The 20,200-nt window shown below is 40.7% G+C and overlaps 1 protein-coding gene and 1 pseudogene across 9 annotated transcripts in view; both read right to left on the bottom strand.

The window, feature by feature from the left end:
* The window catches only part of USP8 (ubiquitin specific peptidase 8), a 74,760-nt gene that overhangs the window by 28,129 nt on the left and 26,431 nt on the right, over positions 1–20,200 (bottom strand). For all 9 annotated transcript variants that reach the window (XM_002825446.5, XM_002825445.6, XM_063716146.1 and 6 more), the window contains 3 exons: positions 12,419–12,581; positions 9,258–9,300; positions 6,388–6,532 (listed from right to left, as the gene is read on the bottom strand). In XM_002825446.5, the coding sequence (XP_002825492.4) occupies positions 6,388–6,532; positions 9,258–9,300; positions 12,419–12,581 (351 nt within the window). The remainder of the gene's footprint in view (positions 1–6,387; positions 6,533–9,257; positions 9,301–12,418; positions 12,582–20,200) is intronic.
* LOC129050520 (small ribosomal subunit protein uS10-like) lies at positions 3,760–4,939 on the bottom strand (annotated as a pseudogene).

The following is a 20,200-nucleotide window of genomic DNA, read 5'->3' as shown; positions in this document are numbered from 1 at the left end:
AGAAGACACTCAGTTTTGTTCCACAGTCTTTACCACACCATAGCAAATTTTAAGTAGATTCCTTTCTAAGGTGAGGTTATATATTAAGATATTAAACAGCCTAACATGTTTAACCCCTTCACTACTGTATAATATTGGAACATAGTTTTAGTAGTTATTAGAGACTAAAAGAAGACTGAATTCTTTTCATTTTGACCTTTTAAAAAAAAGTCGAGGGGGGAGCAAAACTGAAAACAGAGAAAATTATCTGAGCTCCTCTTTCAGCCAAATATAAACTGGGGAATCACCTGGGTAATATTATTCATATTTCAGTTCTCTTATACCTATATAATTAATAGTCCACCATATACCAGGATGTTTATTCAACAAACACATATAGCATTTACCACATGCCAGATACTGTTCTAAATGCTTTATTCTCATTGAACTCATTGAGTCTTCATAACAATCCCGTAAGACGAACATTATTATTTCTATTTTGGGGAAACTGAGGCACAAACAGGTTAAGTGACTCGCTCAAGGTAAGTGGAGCCAGAATTAAAATTCAGGCAATCTGGCTCATGTACATGTTCTTTGCTATGCTGCCTCTTAAAACCGTCAACTGTGAATAACACCAACTCTACATTAAAGCACAATGTTCACATCATCGTTTGCTCACATAAAAGCTAAAGTCCGGCTGGGCATGGTGGCTCATGCCTGTAATCCCAGCACTTTGGGAGGCTGAGGCGGGTGGATCACCTGAGGTCAGGAGTTCAAGACCAGCCTGGCCAACATGGTAAAACCCCGTCTCTACTAAATACAAAAATTAGCCGGGCATGGTGGCAGGCGCCTGTAATCCCAGCTACTGAGGAGGCTGAGGCAGGAGAATTGCTTGAACCTGGGAGGCGGAGGTTGCGGTGAACCAAGATCATGCCACTGCATTCCAGCCTGGGCGACAAAGCAAGACTCTGTCTCCAAAAAAAAAAAAAAAAAAAAAAGGCTAAAGTCCTTACAATGGCCTGCCACAGACATACATCCCCAAGCCTCAACGTCCTCGTCTCTAACTACTGGCCCCCTTTACTCACTCCAGCCACTGGCTTCCTTGTTATTCCTGGTTCATCCAGGCATGCTCTTCCCTAAGGGCCTCTGCTCTTGCTTTTTCCCTGTCTGGAATCTGCTGCCCTCAGCTGCATCACTCATTTCCCTTATTTCTTCAAGATTTGCTAATAACTTCTCTGTGAGGCCTTTCTAAACACACACACATGCACACACATACATGACATTCCCATTTCCAAGGCATTCAACATAAGACAAACTAAACATTTCAAGCTTTTATTGTACGTCTTACCTATCTCACCTCTCTGTTAAAAGCTCCAAAGACAATTTTTTGTTTGTTCAATGGCTTAGCCCAGCACTTAGAACACAGTAACCCAGCTCATAGAAAGTGTTCAGTGAATATTGGTTTAATCAGCTGGACGCGGTGGCTCACACCTGTAATCCCAGCCCTTTGGGAGGCCAAGGCTGGCTGATCCCCTAAGGTCAGGAGTTCGAGACCAGCCTGGCCAACACGGCGAAACCCCGTCTCTAATTAAAAATACAAAAATTAGCCAGAAGTGGTGGTGCATGACTGGAGTCTCAACTACTCAGGACGCTGAGGCAGGAGAATAGCTTGAACTCGGGAGGTGGAGGTTGCAGTGAGCCGAGATCACGCCACTGCACTCCAGACTGGGTGACAGAGCGAGACTCTGTTTCAAAAAAAAAAAAAAAAAAAAAAATTGATTTAATAATTGAATGAGTGAATAAAACTCTGGGTAAGGAGCTCCATATTATTCTTTTAGCAAAGCACTCAGTATAGTGGCATTTCAATATTTAACTGACGATACTGGCAAGCTGGGCTGGACTGGTACAACTTTTATCCACAAGTAAAACCAAATAAGATCATTTTAATTTTAAAATCCAGTTCCTATATAATAATGTTGGTTACTGTATCTTCTAGGAAGTAAAGAAGTAGAATACATATAAAATATTGTCTAATAATATCCTCTCCTGATGTACACAGATCAGAAGGATGCTTGGTTTTCAACAAAGAAGGAAAAAAAATAAAATGTGATATTCTTAAAGACTATTTCCAACCCTAGGGGTATATTTACCTAAATACTGTTTTCAGGATTAGTATTCTACAGAAAACACTTTGGGAAACGACAGTATCAGCCAACATTTCTCAAACTTCTGTCTTTTATGTACCATCTTCACAATTTGCTCCAACTCTGCTCTACTTGTCTTTTATTAAATTTAATTAATTTAATTAAAAATAATTTTTTACTTAAATAAATTTAATAGGAAATTGTGTAGCCCTAAATACATGAAAAAACAGCATCATATCCAATAAGTAAAAGGTATGTCTGAAGATAAATAAAATATTTAAGTAAATTGCGCTATATTCACACAACAGAACATCATATGGCAATGAGAATGAACAAACTACAACTACACACAATAACAGAGAAGACTGTCACAAACATAGGTGAGGTATAGAAGACAGATATAAAAGACTACATATTATAAATTCCATTTATATAAAGTACAAAAGCAGACAAAAAGAATATATTCTGTTAGAAATTGGTGGTTTCCTTGGGCAGTGGGATACGTGTAGTAACTTACAGGGGGTATATCGGGTTCAGGAGGATGATAAGATTATGTTTCTTGGTCTGGATGCTAATTAAGTGGGTGCATTCAGTTAATGAAAATTCATTGGGCTAGACACTTAGGACAGGAGTACTTCGGTATATATACTATAATGTATTAAAAGTTAAGAATATGGGAGCTAAATGGTAAGAACTTATGAACACAAAGAAGGAAACAACAGACACTGGGGTCTACTTGAGGGGGGAGTGTAAGAGGAGGGAGAGGAGCAGAAAAGATGACTATTGGGTACTGAGCTTAATACCTCGGTGATAAAATATGTATGTACAACAAATCCCCGTGAAAATGTTTACCTATGTAACAAACCTTCACATGTACCAGCAAACCTAAAATAAAAGTTTAAAAAAGAAATAGGCTGGGCACCGTGGCTCACACCTGTAATCCCAGCACTTTGGGAAGCCGATGCTGGTGGATCACTTGAGGCCAGGAGTTCAAGACCAGCCTGGCCAGCATAGTGAAACCCTGTCTCTACTAAAAATAGAAAAATTAGCCGGGTGTGGTGGCATACACCTGTAATCCCAGCCACTCGGGAGGCTGAGACATGAGACATGAGGATCAACTGAACCCAGGAGGCAGAGGTTGCAGTGAGCCAAGACTGTACAACTGCACTCCAGCCTGAGCAACACAGCAAGACCCTGTCTCAAAAAAAAAAAAAAAAAAAAAAAAAAAATGGCCGGGCACTGTGGCTCACACCTGTAATCCCAGCACTTTGGGAGGCTAAGGCAGGTGGATCATTTGAGGTCAGGAGTTCGAGACCAGCCTGGCCAACATGGTGAAACCCAGTGTTTACTAAAAATTAAAAAATTAGCTGGGCAAGGTGGCACGTGCCTGTAATCCCAGCTACTCGGGGGCTGAGGCAGAAGAAATCTCTTGAACCGGGGAGGGGGAGGCTGCAGTTGGCCAAGATCACACCATTGCACTCCAGCCTGGGCGACAGAGCAAGACTGTCTCAAAAATAAATAAATAAATAAAAATAAATAAATAAAATTAAATTAAAATTAAAAAAATTAAAATAAATACAATAAAATAAAAAGCTTAAAATTCTGAGAACAGATAGGCCAGGTACAATGGCTCACATCTATAATCCCAGCACTCTGGGAGGCTACGGTGGGAGGATCGTTTGAGCCCAGGAGTTTGAGACCTGTCTGGGCATGTGTCAAAACCCCGTCTCTACAAAAAAATACAAAAATCAGCTGGGCATGGTGGCGTGTGCCCGTAGTCCCAGCTACCCAGGAGGCTGAGGTGAGAGGATCACCTAAACCCAGGAGGTCAAGGCTGCGGTGAGCTGTAATCATGCCACTGTACTCCAACCCAGGCACAGAGTGAGACCCTGTCTCAAAAATAAATAAATAAAAATAGATAATGAAAAAATACAGTAATCACTATCAGCTAGTTGTAGGTACTGTTACCTACAGAAAGCTCTGAGACCTGTTCCCTTCAGTTAAGTGAGATAAGCAAGTATTTAAAAGATATACTAGCACCAAACTGAAACTCCTTTAAACTAACTCAAAAGGACTGTAACATAAATTAAAAGAGAATAACTTTCTCAGTATGCATTTCATTGTTCTTTAATCTTCAACCTAAAATCATCTTGAGTTTCATAGTAGTCCAAATCTCACATTTTGGGAAACTTCCATGTAAACTCAGCAATAAAGACCACCAGCTCTCTATTAATACAGATTAGACTACCCAAAGACTAATTATAACTTCGTCTGTTCAAATCCTGGGAATATATTCACATGTTTAATTAGACTGAGCACTCTAATATATATATTTTTAACAACCAGTAATCAATTTATTAAAATAGTTGACTTAAGCATCTCCAATGGTGACTTCCACCTTAACTCCTGGCTCAATACTGATGGAAGTAATCTGCTTAACAATCTCAGAAAGGATGTGCAAGTCAATGAGTTGTTTGCGGATTCTCATCTGGAAATGATCCCATGTCTTAGAACCGTCACCAAAAGGAGTTTTTCTTGTAGCGATTCTCGAAGTCTTAGTAGGCATTTGAACTGGTCCTTTCACTTTAAGATTCTTTTTCTTTGCTCCTCTGATCAAGTCAGCACACACCTTCTCCAGGGATTTTATGCTGTGGCTCATGAAGAGTGATTCGAATTCAGTGAATTGCTATCTCCGGCTCCACGGGTGTTTTTCCAGTATCTTTAAAAGCCACGGCTGCTGTGTGGCTTCCTGACCAACCGGTTCCTCCGCGAGAGCAACAGCAGTACAGCAGGAGCAGGAGCGGGCTGACCACAGCTCAGCACTACCTTCGACAGCGTCTTCCTCAAAGAGCTCTAATTTTTTTTTTTTTTTTTTTTTTGAGACGGAGTCTCCCTCTGTAGCCCAGGCTGGAGTGCAGTGGCATGATCTCGGCTCACTGCAACCTCCGTCTCCCGGGTTCATGCCACTCTCCTGCCTCAGCCTCCCGAGTAGCTGGGATAATAGGCATGCGCCACCTCATCTGGCTGAAGTATTTTTAGTAAAGATGGGGTTTCACCATGTTGGCCAGGCTGGTCTGGAACTCCTGACCTCAAGTGATCCGCCTGCCTCGGCTTCCCCAAGTGCTGGGATTACAGGTGTGAGCCACTGCGCCCAGCCTAAGAGCTCTAATTTTTAAATAGCTTATTTACAAAGCACTCTACACTTCAGGTCAAACATTTATCAAGCATCTGCAATATGCCAAGAACTATACAGATTTTATTACCTAATTTTAAAAATATATAATTTTAAACCAAGACCAAGAGAGGTAATAGGATCTATATAAGCATGCTCAAAATAGTGAAAATAGCCCTTTATCTGGAGGTTTAGTTCTGCCACTATGCCATGATTTCCAATATAAAATATACGCATGCAAGTCACTAAATTATTTCATAGGTTAAAGGCTTTCTTACCAAAAAAGAAAGAACAAATTTTAAATTAAGTCCTTACTTGTGCCAGGACCTGTGCTAAAGTGTGTGTGTGTATATAATGTTTCTCATTTAAATCTCCTGAAACCTCTGTAAGATATGTTCTCCTATTATCCCCATTTTACAGATGGAAACATGAGCTTAGAAACGTTAGGTCACTACCTAGTAATAATGCAACTAGTAAGTGACAGTTATTTGAATAGAGTCTGGCATCAGAGACTATACTCTTTTAAGCACACACACACACACAAAGTATTTGTATAGCGTGTATCACAGAAAATATAGGGAATTTCAGTATGTAAAACAATTCAATTAATTCACAATTTTAATCAATTTGGTACATACGATTCACATGCTTATAAACAGAAAATAATAGGAAAAATCAGTTAACAAACACCTGGGGAGAGAGGGAAAAGGCAACTTCATTTCTCTTTTGATAAGATTCTAAATACCACAAATAGGAGAAAACAGCCAAATCAAAAGTTAGCAAATCTGTAACTTCAACCTTCAAAAAGGGTCAAGTGTATCTTTAAAAAGCAAAGATTTAGGGAAATCCCACTTGGGCATCCCTCACTCTCAAAAGTGAGAGAGCAGTTCTTCTTTCTCTTTCTTTTGCCTATTAAACCTCTGCTCCTAAAATGTACTTCCCCCTCCCCTCCCACACCACCCACACACACAAAAAGATGCAAAGATTTAAAAGGTTACCAGGAAAAGACTACTTTATCACATTTAGCTTGGATGCTAAGTAGTAACATTTACTAAGGTCCACAGTTTACTACTTTACTACACAATAACCCACCCTGGACTGATGGCTTCTTCAGGAACACTGAGAGAATGTAAAATACAGGAATCCTGATAATCCTGCATTCTTCGAGCATCCATTATAATCAAGCTGATGTTTTTATCCGTCATCATTGTGTATAGTTCCTTTGCTGTGATTGCTCCTTGGAATTGAGAGAGACAGTATAAGTGACAAGAAACAGCACAAGATGTGCTGACATCACAAAACATAGGACAAACAGCTTTTTCTAGAAGAGCAAAGTATACTGAATATATATGGATGCCACATATTTACTACTCCATCATACCATTTATTATCTTGTAAACTAACATTAAATATAATTTGTTTTTTTTCTTGACACAGGGTCTCATTCTGTAACCCAGACTGGAGTGCAGTGGCACAATCTCAGCTCACTGCAACCTCCACCTCCCAGGTTCAAGTGATTCTCCTGCCTCAGCCTCCCAAGTAGCTGAGAACACAGGCTGTTACCACGCCTGGCTAATTTTTGTATTTTTAGTAGAGATGGGGTTTCACCAAGTTGACTAGGCTGGTCTGGAACTCCTGACCTCAAGCGATCTGCCCACCTCAGCCTCCCAAAGTGTTGGGATTACAGGCGTGAGCCACCACATACCTGGCCTTGTGTTTTTAACATTTATCAAGAAACCAGTTCAATGCTCTGTTTACAAAGACTTAAAAATCAAAACTTTCTGTTGAGTTTACAGCTACACCTGGTATTGACTCTGTTACCAATATAAAATAAAGAACATTAATATATATGTCTTAGGAAAATAGTATGTTTTCAAAAATTAAGACATTAGAAAAATACTAACTGGAAGAAAGAAACATCTATGGTTCTAAAATTCTGGAAAAGTTCTAAATTCAAAAGGTCTCTGATGACAGTCTTAACGGTAGCTATTTGAAAAACTTAGATATCCAATTATTCTTAGAATAACAAGTCAAAAGCTTGCTATTCTACATCAGAGGTTGAAAAACTATGGCCATCTGTTTTTACTGGATCACTGCCACACTAGTTTGTTTACACATTTTTTCATACTGCAACAGCAGAGATAAATAGTTGTGTCAGAGACCACAGGGCTCTCCAAGGCCATAAGGTTCCCCAAGCCTAAAATGTTTACCATCTATCCCCCTTCAAGAAAAATTTGCCAATTCTCATTCTACTCGATGTTCATTTGTTAGCTCCCAGCCAGAAGGAAAAAAGATTATTTTATTTTCTAAGAAGGCTAACAAAAAGGAAACTAAGTAAAGCTAATGCAATATTTAATTTATTTACTTTTGGGGGAGGGCAGCGATCTGTCAAAATAAATATTCCCTATGTTACTATTTTTCCTTAGTTCTACTGAAGTGAAAGATTAAAAGGCACTACAAGAGAGTTGGGATTATATAAAAAGCTGTTTCAGCAGTGAGCTGTGAGAAGAAAAGTAGTCTCAGTAGCTCCTATGCTAAACGACCGATAGCTGCTAATAATCGTTCTCCTTCCATCTCTAGCCATCAAGTGTATGCTAACAAAACAGACCAAAAAAGTTGATAACAAACCACTGAGAAGGACAACATTTAAGCAGGATGACATACAAAGGAACAAATGCATAAAAACTAATCTTGGAATGAATCAGTAACAGCTTTTAGGGAAGTACTTTATAGCACACTCAGTTTATTTTTATAATTGTTGTATGGCAATATTTTAAGTAGAGAATTTATTTTACTGTTACCTATAATTATGTTTAAGTTCAACCTTTTCTCTGATCCAAGTACTAACCAGGCCTGACCCTTCTTAGCTCCCGAGATCGGGCGCATTAGGTGGTATGGCTGTAGACAAGGTAAACCTTTTCTGAGAGAGGAAAATGTCTCTAGTAGATGAAGAGAATTTCCAAAGTCTTGTTTAGGTCACATATTTGTCACCAGAGCATCAACACCACCTATGGATAATTTCCATATCACTGGTTTGGATTTGAGACAGGGTCTCACTGTCATAGGCTGCAGTACAGTGGTGTGATCACGGCTCACTGCAGCCTCAACCTCCCAGGCTCAAGCAATTCTCCCACCTCAACCTCCTGAGCAGATGGGACTACAGGCGTCCACCACCACACCCAGCTAATTTTTGTATTTTTTGTAGAGACAGGGGTTTCACCATGTTACCTAGGCTGGTCTTCAGCTCCTGGGCTCAAGCAATCCTCCTGCCTGAGTCTCCCAAAGTGCTGGGATTACAGGCATGAGCCACTGCGCCTGGCCTGGATTTTTTTTTTTATGTGGGAGGTAAATGACTCTTAAATAATTTAGTCTTTGACCACAGGATGGATGTGGGTAGAAAAATTAAATCTACAACCTAGTGATAAATGATAATAAGTCCTACTTAAAGTTTACCACGTATTCCAAGAATTTACATATATTAGCTCATTCAACCCTGACAACAACCCTATGAAATAAGTACTATTATTATCTCCACTTTACAGACAGGGAAACAAAGGTAGAATGTTTAAGCAACATTCTGAAAACCAGGCAGAAAGGGAGAGGAGGAACCAGTATTCAAACTCAGGCAGTTTGACTTCTGAGAGCCATACTCTTAACCATTATTGCTAAACTGCATCTTGAAAAGAAAACAAGTACAAGCTTTGGTTTTGACATTTTTCAACTGCATATTACCAGTTTAACACGTAAGGTTAAAATTATTCATAAAATATCCCCTATGATAAATACATAAAAATAACCTCAAACATTTTCAATATAATTGTACAGACTAGGAAAAATGATAAAGCTTACAAAGAGATTAGACAACAATGCTAAGAATCTCATTGTATAAAACCCGACGCTTATTCTGATTAAAAGATCTCAGTCAGAACCTAAAACAACTTCCTCTTTCTGTATACACTTACCTTTCTCTTTGGTCTCACATTTTTCATTCTTTTCACCATTGCTCTAATGCATAGGGAAAAAAAAAAAAGTTTCAACTTTCGTAGACACAAAAAATTCAACTTTAATACTTCATTTACTTCTCTTAAATGGAAACTCTAAGAAACGAAGTGTGCAGAGTACTGGCCTTTTATAAAAACGCAGATGAATAATAATGATATTAAAAGGTTTCTTTGGCAGTAGACAACAGCTAAAATAACTAGCAACCTTTCAGAATCATAGAACATTTCCTCAAAATTTACTTCAATTAAAGACCAAATATAATTTAACAGCACAAACTGCTACAGAAATTTAATATTTAATTTGATTAGAAAGTACTTCTTAACAATCAAACAAAAATTCTGTTTATCCCATTCAGTGTCCTCCACCACATAATTAAAGCAAAATGAACTAATACAAAGTATTGCTTATGTAGTTTACATTTTTTTTTTTTTTTTTTTGAGACAGAGTCTTGCTCCGTTGCCAGGCTGGATTGCAATGGCACGATCTTGGCACACTGCAACCTCTGCCTCCCAGGTTCAAGCAATTCTCCTGCCTCAGCCTCCTGAGTAGCTGGGATTACAGGTGCATGCTACCACGCCCAGCTAATTTTTGTATTTTTAGTAGAGATGGGGTTTTGCTATGTTGGCCAGGCTGGTCTTGATCTCTTGACCTTGTGATCCGCCTGCCTCAGCCTCCCAAAGGGCTGGGATTATAGGCGTGAGCCACCGTGCCCAGCCTATGTAGTTTACATTTTTTAACCAAGACAACATGGGATAATCCTGTATGGTACTAACTCATTTTATAGATGGGGAAACAAAGGACCCACTTAGACCTTTTTTTTGTTTGTTTTTTGTTTTTTTTTTGAGATAGGGTCTCACCCTAATGCTCAAGCTGGAGTGCAGTTGCATGATCACTGCAGCCTGGACCTCCTGGGCTCAAGTGATCCTCCCCACTTGGCCTCCTGAGTAGCTGGGACTACAGGTGTGCACTATCATGACTGGTTAATTTTTTAAAAAATGTTTGTAGAGGACAGGCACGGTGGCTCATGCCTGTAATCCCAGCACTTTGGGAGGCCAAGGTGGGTGGGTCACCTGTGGTTGGGAGTTCAAGACCAGCCTGACCAACATGGAGAAACCTTGTCTCTACTAAAAATATAAAATTAGCCGGGCGTGGTGGTGCATGCCTATAATTCCAGTTACTTGGAAGGCTGAGGGAGGGAATTGCTTCAACCCGGGAGGTGGAGGTTGCAGTGAGCTGAGATCGCGCCACTGCACTCCAGCCTGGGCAACAAGAGCGAAACTCCATCTCAAAAAAAAAAAAAAGTTTGTAGAGATGGGGTTTTTCCATGTTGCCCAGGCTGGTTTCAAATTCCTGGACTCAAATGACCTGCCCACCTTGGCCTCCCAAAGTGCTGGGATTACAGGTGTGAGCCACCACACCCAGCCAACAACGACTTTTTAATGAAAGGGATGATGATCCACATGGAATGGTAACTGAAAGCTACAAAATGCCTAAGAAAAAAATCAAAGCAGAAATTTACCCATGGATTTCAACTTATATTTTAGGAAGAATAGTTTCTGAGGAGGTAAAGGAAGGGAGGTACAGTGATAGCAGGCAGCTACAGACTAAGTCACTGATGGCTTTTAGCAAAGAGATGATGTAGCTGAAAAGACCACAAGTAGTCACTAAATAGATGTGAAAAAATGGGAGAGAAGCCAGGCGTGGTGGCTCACTCCTGTAATCCCAACACTTTGGGAGGTCAAGGTGGGTAGATCGCTTGAGGTCAGGAGTTCAAGAACAGCCTGGCCAACATGGTGAAACCCCATCTCTACCAAAAATACGAAAATTAGCTGGGCATGGTGGTGGGTGCCTGTAATCCCAGCTACTCAGAAGGCTGAAGCCTAGGAGAATTAGTTGAACCTGGGAAGCAGAGGTTGCAGCGAGCTGAGATCACACCACTGCACTCCAGCCTGAGCGACAGAGTGAAACTCCGTTTCAAAAAAAAAAAAAGAGCCAGGCGCAGTGGCTCATGCCTGTAATCCCAGCACTTTGGAAGGCAGAGGCAGGCAGATCACTGGAGGTCAGGAGTTTGAGACCAGCCTGGCCAACATGGTGAGACCCCATCTCTACTAAAAATACAAAAATTAGCCAGGTGTGGTGGCAGGCGCCTGTAATCCCAGCTACTTGGGAAGCTGAGGCAGGAGAATCGCTTGAACCTGGGAGGTGGAGGTTGCAGTGAGCCGAGATCACGCCATTCCAGCCTGGGCGACAAGAATGAGACTGTCTCAAAAAAAAAAAAAAAAAAAAAAAAAGGGGGGGGAAAACTGGGTGAGAAAAAGAAGGAGAAAGCAAAGGAAAAAGAATGAGACCTCAGAAACAGATAAAAGGCTTGGTACCAAACAAAGTAGTATACTAAATCTTTTAATGTAAATTACATGATTAGAAAGAAGAAACTTAAAAATCATCTATTTCAAGACTACAATTTGGGAAACAAGAAAACTGAGTCCCAGAGTGGTTAAAAAAGTTTTGATATAGGACCAGAATGCAGATATAATGAATCACAGCTCAGCTCAAATGATTTTTCTATTGCTCTAATTAAGTTTATAATGTCTGCTAAAAAACGAATTAATGCAAAGAAAATATTGCCATAGAAATTCATAGAAAAATCTGAAGTCAACTGAGGCTAGAATATTTAATTCAAATTCTTTTCTTTTTTTTTTTGAGACAGAGTGTTGCTCTGTTGCCCAGGCTGGAGTGGAGTGGTACGATCTCAGCTCACTGCAGCCTCTGCCTCCTGGGTTCAAGCAATTCTCCCACTTCAGCCTCTCAAGTAGCAGGGACTACAGGCACGCACCACTACATTCAGCTAACTTTTGTATTTTTAGTAGAGTCGGGGTTTCACTACGTTGGCCAGGCTGGTTTCGAGCTCCTGGCCTCAAGTGATCTGCCCGCCTCGGCCTCCCAAAGTGCTGGGATTACAGGCGTGAGCCACAATGCCCAGCCTTAAATAAATTTCTAATCAAAACATTAAAGTTCATCCTTGTTGCCTAAAAGAACTTTATAGTGGTATCTCAACTCTTTTTAAGCAAATCATCTAACAAGAAGAAACGGTCTTTTAACTCACACATTAAATTTGAAATACCTTTTGGGTTTTGTCTTTGGAATCCAATACGTTCTCCAAAGAACCTTTAGCCAATGTGCCACCATCCTCTCTTCCTGTTTCCTGCCTTTTTTGTTGTAGCCGCTGTGCTTCCTCCTGCCTGTCTTTTTCCTCAAGTTTTTTCCGGACTTCAGCTTCTTCATATCTAGTTGAAAAAATAAGTCAAGATTGTCTTTTATTGGCGTTAATTGTGGAAATTAAAGGAGTTTCAGTTCTGTAAAATCAGTATCCTGCCTTGAGGTATTTCATGGCTATATGCTTTCTCCCTCCACCACAATTCACACATCTGCCGCCTGAGGCCATCTGTAGATTTATTTCAAATTGCCCAGAACTATTAAAAAGAAACTGTATGTTCTCAAGTTGAAGTTATTTAGTGCTTTTTGCTTTTTCTCTCCTACTAATTTCAACCTTTTATATTGATTCAAATCTGCTGCAATTTGCTTTTCAAAGGAAAAATCCTAATTCTTTCTGCAAAAGAAACAGCCCAAATATCACACTTATGTTTATAATTTAGAATAAAAATGTAAAAGCGAGCATTCAAAAAGCTGTGGAAAGTCTTACCAAGGTCCCAAGTTACATTTTTTTAAAGGATGACTTCACTGAAATTTCCAACTTGTTGGCAGTTAAACAGCTATCTGAACTACCGTTAGCAGATATCTGAGGAATTTAGAACTATTCCCTACTAAATTATAGGTGGCTGGGTGCAGTGGCTCACATCTGTAATCCAGGACTTTGGGAGGCCAAGGCAGGCGAATCATGTGAGGTCAGGAGTTCGAGACCAGCCTGACCAACATGGTGAAATCCCATCTCTACTAAAAATACAAAATTAGCTAGGCGTGGTGGTGCATGTCTGTAATCCCAGCTACTTGGGAGGCTGAGGCAGGAGAATCACCTGAACTGGGAAGGCAGAGGATGCAGTGAGCCGAGATCATGTGACTGCACTCCAGCCTAGGTAACAGAGTGAGATTCCATCTCTAAATAAATAAATAAATAAATAAATAAATGGCAATGTTTGCTATTATTGCCAGGACAGACTGTATGTTATCATAGACCTGCAATCTTGTTTGCCCTAATTATCAATGCTCGGCAATGCCTGTGAGCTTCAAATTTAAAGACAGAGAGAGAGAAGACAGAACAGATGTAAAGGAAAAAAATAAATAATTGACTAGTGTCAATAATTAGTAAAAGATGAATCAATAGTTTCCATTTTATTATTCTCTTTATTGTATCTTTACATTTTATATGCTCTTTTTTTCTTTTTTTTGAGACAGCGTCTCGCTCTGTCACCCAGGCTGGAGTGCATTGGCACGATCTCGGTTCACTGCAACCTCCATCTCCCAGGTTCAAGTAATTCTCCTGACTCAGCCTCCTGAGTAGCTGGGACTACAGGCACACACCACCATGTCTGGCTAATTTGTATATTTTTAGTAGAGACAGGGTTTCACCATGTGGCCAGGCTTGTCTCAAACTCCTAACCTCAGGTGACCCACCTGCCTTGACCTCCCAAAGTGCTGGGATTACAGGTGTGAGCCACCGTGGCTGGTTTTTTTTTTTTTCTTTTTTGAGACAGAGTCTCACTCTTTTACCCAGGCTGGGGTATAGTCACATGATCTCGGCTCACTGCAACCTCTGCCTCCTGGGTTCAAGCGATTCTCCTGCCTCAACCTCCCAAGTAGCTGGGACTACGAGTGTGTGCCACCACACCCACCTAATTTTTGTATTTTTAGTAGAGATGGGGTTTCACTATGTTGGCCAGGCTGGTCTCGAACTCCTGACCTCAGGTGATCCACCGGCCTCGGCCTCCCAAAGGGCTGAGATTACAGGTGTGAGCCACCGCACCTGGTCTTATATGCTCTTTTGAGTGAATATTCCAAAATGAAAAATTTCTAAATAAACAGATAAAACTATACAATAGAAATGGTGACTATTCAAATAATTTTGCCAGCTTCAAATATTTAAAATTTTAAGTTTACTTTAAAAATGACTTCTGAACTCAAAATTATTTCGTACCACACATTTTCAACATCATGTTAATAGTGACCAAAAACGTGCCATCTATCAATAAGATCATTCATGCACTTAGCAAGAATTACATCTTTAGCTCTTGGAGAAGAAATTAGCATGTCACACAAAGCTGTGCTATTCCTCAAGTGGAAGAAATATAAGGAAAACAGTGCTTCTCCTCTAAATATTTGAGCAGTTAATTTTTCTTTTTTTTTTCTTCTTTTTTTCACAGAGTCTCGCTCTGTTGCCCAGGCAGGAGTGCAGAGGCATGATCTCAGCTCACTGCAACCTCCGCCTTCCAGGTTCAAGCAATTCTCCTGCCTCAGCCTCCCGAGTAGCTAGGATTACAGGCGCATGCCACTGTGCCCAGCTAATTTTTGCATTTTTAGTAGAAAAGAGGTCTCACCATGTTGGCCAGGCTGGTCTCGAACTCCTGGTCTAAAGTGATCCACCCTCGTTGGCCTCCCAAAGTGCTGGGATTACAGGGGCGAGCCACTGCGCCCGGCCATTAAGCAGTTAATTTTTTTTTTTTTTTTTTGAGACGGAGTCTCACACTGTCACCCGGCCTGGAGTGTAGTGGCAGGATCTCGGCTCACTGAAACCTCTGCATCTCAGGTTCAAGCGTTTCTCCTTGCCTCCGCCTCCCGAGTGGCTGGGATGACAAGCTCCCACCACCACGGCCGACTAATTATTTTTGTATTTTTAGTAGAGATGGGGTTTCACTGTGTTGGCTAGGCCGGTCTTGAACTCCTGACCTTGTGATCCACCTGCCTCGGCCTCCCAAAATGCTGGGATTACAGGCATGAGCCACCCCGCCTGGCCTAAGCAGTTTCTATCTTTATGCTTAGCAATTCCTTCTGAATTATTTATTCCATTGACTGAAATGATCACTAATATTGACAGGAACATGGTGATCATGACACACTACTTTAAAAATGCTATCCTTTCGCCTTAAAAAATAAAGGTAGGAAAGAGAATTCTAATTTTGGTAATGACTTAGTTTCCATTGTTCTGAACCTCTCACAGACAACTATAAACTCTGGGTAACCTATAACTACCTGAAGGCATTGGAAAACTGCCATAATCAGGAAGAAAGTAGATGGGGGTTGACACTTGAAAGAAAGGAAGGGCATTAGTAAGATTCCCATTTTTTATGGTTTCACACCTAAGGCAGGCCTTACTGCTGAAAACAGCTAAAATTCCAATAAAAACCCCAATCCCAGAGAACCAGAGTTCCAAATTCTTTGTATAGACTTGCCCAAATTGCCAGCTGACACCTGAATTAAGCACACCTGGGGGAGATACTAAGGAGCCCAGCTAAGTTTAAAAGAATTGAAAAGAATGTCAGTTGCCACCTACCATAGGCAAGACAGAAAACTTAACGTTTTGAGTATAGCCAAGTTAACTGCCTACTGGGACAAAACAACAACAACAACAACAACAAAACTATTCAGAGGACTAAAGAAGAATGCAGAGCCTATAATTTTATCGTTCACAATGTCCAAAGTTACTAGTACCAAAAAAAGAAAAATAGGACAACAATAAAAGAGAAAAGGCACTGCATACTGACTCCAAGATGATGCATTTGGCATACAAAGATTTTAGAGCAGCTGTTATAACTATGCTCAAGGGCATAAATGAAAATGTGCTTGTAATAAATGAACAAATATGAAATCTCTGTAAAAAAAATAATAGACGCTATAAAAAAGAACCACACAGAAATTCTAGAATTGGGCTGGGCGCAGTGGCTCATGCCTATAATCCTAACACTTTGGGAGGCCTTGGTAGGAGGACTGCTTGAGCCCAGAGCTTGAGACCAGCTTGGGCAACATGGTGAAACCCTGTCTCTACAAAAAAACACAAAAAAACTAACTGGGCATGGTGGTGTGCATCTGTAGTTCCAGCTGTTCAGGAGGTGAAGGTGGGAGAATCACTTGAGGCCAGGAGGCTGAGGTTGCATTGAGCTGTGATCACGCCACTGTACTCCAACCTCGACAACAGAGTGAGACTCTGTCTCAAAAAAAAAAAAAAAAAAAGGAAGAAAATCTAGAATTGAAACATATAACTGAAAAAACTTCACTCAACAGAAAATTGGAGATGACAAAGTAAAGAGTCAGTATTTGAAGGGAACACTGCCCTGGGCAACACAGTAAGACCCCATCTCTATAAAAAATAAAATTAGCCAGGAGCAGAGGTGTGTGCCTTTAGTCCTACCTACTCAGGAGGCTGAGGTGGGATTGCTTGAGCCCAGGAGTTTGAGGATGCAGTGAGCTAGGATCATGCCACTGCACTTCAGCCTGGGCAACAGAGTGAGACCTTGTCTCAAAAGAAAAAAAGGATGAAAGAGCGATAAAAATTATTCAATCCAGGCTGGGCGTGGTGGCTCACATCTGTAATCCCAGCACTCTGGGAGGCCGAGGTAGGTGGATCACCTGAGGTCAGGAGTTTGAGACCAGCCTGGCCAACATGGTGAACCCCTATCTCTAGTAAAAATACAAAATTAGCCAGGTGTGGTGGCACACACCTGTAGTACCAGCTACTTGGGAGGCTAAAATAGGAGAATTGCTTGAACCCGGGAGGTGGAGGCTGCAGTGAGCCAAGATCGTGTGCCACTGCACTCCAGCCTGGGTGAGACAGAGTGAGACTCCGTCTGAAAAAAAAAAAAGAAAGAAAATTATCCAATCTGAAAAACAAAGAGAAAATGATTACAACAAAACAAAATAAAAAGAACAAAGCCTTAGGGATTCATTGGACAAAATTAAAAAGTCTATCAAATGTAGAGCTGGAGTTCCAGCAAGAAAATGAAAATGAGGCAGAAAAAATGCTTAATATCAGAAACAATGGAGGCCAGAAAACAGTGGAATAGCAGTTATGAAGTGACAAAAGGGAAAATTAAAACCTGCCAACCTAGAATCCTGTATCTAGTTAAAATCCCTTAAGAATGAAGATGAGGGCGGGGTGTGGTAGCTCACGCCTGTAATCCCAGCACTTTGGGAGGCCAAGGCAGGCAGATCACCTGAAGTCAGGAATTCAAGACCAGCCTGGCCAACATGGTAAAACCCCATCTCTACCAAAAAATACAAAAAGTAGCCAGGCATGGTGGTGTGTGCCTGTAAGTCCCAGCTACTTGGGGAGGCTGAGGTGGGAGGATCGCTTGAACCTGGGGGCGGAAGTTGCAGTGAGCCAAGATCATGCCACTGCACTCCAGCCTTCAGGACAGAGTGAGACCCTGTCTCAAAAAAAAAAAAAAAAAAAAAAAAAAAAGAATATTCCCAGAGGTAAAGAGGGACATAATGATAAAAAGGTCAATTCATCAAGAAACTATAATTATGTGCCTAAAAATAGAATTTCAAAATACATGAAACAAAAGCTGAGAGAACTAAAGGCATAAATAGATACAGTTAAATATTTTAACATGACTCTCTCAGTAATTGTTACAACTTGAACCCCCACCCTATAGTCAGTAAAGACAAAGAAGATCTGAACATTATCAGCCGTTCTGACCTAAATGACATATAGAGAACAGTATATTCAACAACCACATTTTCTTTGCAAGTGCACATGGTACATTCACCGAGAGACCATATGCCCAGCCATAAAACAAGAATACATTTAAAAGGATTGAACATCTTTAGCCACAATGAAATTAAATTAGAAATCAATAAGATATGTGAGAGGAGAAAAGAAAAATGGAGTAACTTCAGATGGAATTTTACAAAAACAGATGTTTCATCATATTTCATCTGCTTAGGCAATAACCTGGGATAATGGATTCTCAAATCTCCAGCAGGACCTTGCTTATGCTCACTTCCCCCACTTCTCTATTGCACTGTGTTAAGAACTTGGTCACAGAATAGCAAGCATGTATCCCTATTATCCCTATGGAAACATCAACACCACTTTCCTGCCTATCTCATATGCTAGCATCATTTCACTGTTAGAAACAGAAGTGAAAGATTTGGAACAAGAGCAAAATTATGCAACTGTTTTACCTTGCCTCCTCAATGCAAATCACTAGAGTGCCAAGACAAAAGGTGTTACAGAACAAGAATGCTTCCACTGTTAATAACAATGAAAACAATAGCACAAACACTTATTGAGTATTTGATATGTGCCAGACACCATCTAAGTATTTGTAAATGTTAATTTTCTTAATGAACTATGAGGTAGGTTTTATGATTATCCTAGTTACAGATGAGGAAACTGAGGCAGAGGGAGGCTAAGTAATTTGCCCAAGCTCACACAATTAATAAGAAAAAAACTGGGATCCATACCCAGGGAGTCTGGCTCCGTACACTTACCTACTGCTCTATATTTCTTCTCTAGTAGTGTTCTATGCTGGAACAGTATGTGAACTGTCTGCCCTAAGAAGTAAGCACAGTCAGCCTAAATCCAATTTGAGGGCAGAAATGAAAAAACTTTAAGATTCTCTTTTTTCCTATTTTCTTCTCTTATCCACACCTTACCCCCTACCTTGGATTTGTTCTACCGTCTCCATAAATCTAATTAAATAGAGCTGACGTCTCTCCTACTTTGCAATTTCAGTTGGTAAGTTGAAGTGAGAGCGAGGCATGCTCTCTGAAACTGACTTCTGATTCTTTTACCCACTTAATCCCTTTTACCAGGATTCTGATACTTCCAGACTTGGTCAAAATTACCTCTAAGACCTCCCCTAACATGAATGTAACAGAAATGGATTAAGTCTATGGTATGAGAGGTGTCCATGAAAAAAGATAATAACAAGAAACGGGACAGGCAAATAAATGTTTAACAAGTATTCCTTAATGGCAGGTGATACTGAAATCTATTTTCTAGCCACTCACTAGGTCTTTTTGCTAAAGCGTTTTTTCAGAATCTGGGGTTATGTCTATAGTGGCCACACCTGGGACTGTGCAGCCACCCCTGGGACAGGGGCCAGTGGGCCATGGACCCCACTCGGCACACACGCCTCTGTGGTCATAGACCATGACGTCAGATGATTGGGCAGAATTTAGCAGAAAATCTACCCCAAGATGTTAAGGGCTTTCACTTTAAAGTTATAATCCATTCTCCAAACCTAGAGAGCATATACCCTCCCTCATGCCCATTCTCAGACTGCCAGCCTGACAAGACAGAAATTCTAGTCATGAAGATTTCAGAGACTTAAAGGAGGAAAAGTTTTGTGGTTGACTTATTACAGAATTAGGACAGAACAGATATGAAGATATGTTCACACAGAGTTGCTCTAAATGTCCATGAAAGACACCAACATGGGGCAGGAGGCTGGGAGAGGACAGACAGGGAGAAAAACAGTGAAAAGGTTCTCCACATCTAGCTGCAAAATAACCTATACGCAGGAAAAATTCAAAGTACACTTAAAAAGCCTTAAAATTGGAAAGGACCCAGAGGTTATTTAGCAACAGGGACCTCATTACACTGAAAGATGGGCCATTCTATCAGGCCATAAGAAGTAAATATCTAAATAATGATTCATTTTCTCAATGACTTCCTTTATAAGGTGAGAGTTATTTTCTTTTTTTGAGACAGAGTCTTACTCTGTCGCCCAGGCTAGAGTGTAGTGGCAAGATCTCAGTTCACTGCAACCTCTGCCTCCTGGGCTGAAGCGATTCTCCTGCCTCAGCCTCCTGAGTAGCTGGGACTACAGCTGCCTGCCACCCCACCCGGCTAACTTTTTTTGCATTTTCAGCAGAGATGGGGTTTTACCATGTTGCCCAGGCTGGTCACAAACTCCTGGCCTCAAGTAATCCGCCCGCCTGGGCC

Source organism: Pongo abelii, chromosome 16 (genome assembly GCF_028885655.2).
Source record: "Pongo abelii isolate AG06213 chromosome 16, NHGRI_mPonAbe1-v2.0_pri, whole genome shotgun sequence".
Taxonomy (NCBI): domain Eukaryota; kingdom Metazoa; phylum Chordata; class Mammalia; order Primates; family Hominidae; genus Pongo; species Pongo abelii.
This window is presented reverse-complemented; position numbering and strand designations above follow the sequence as displayed.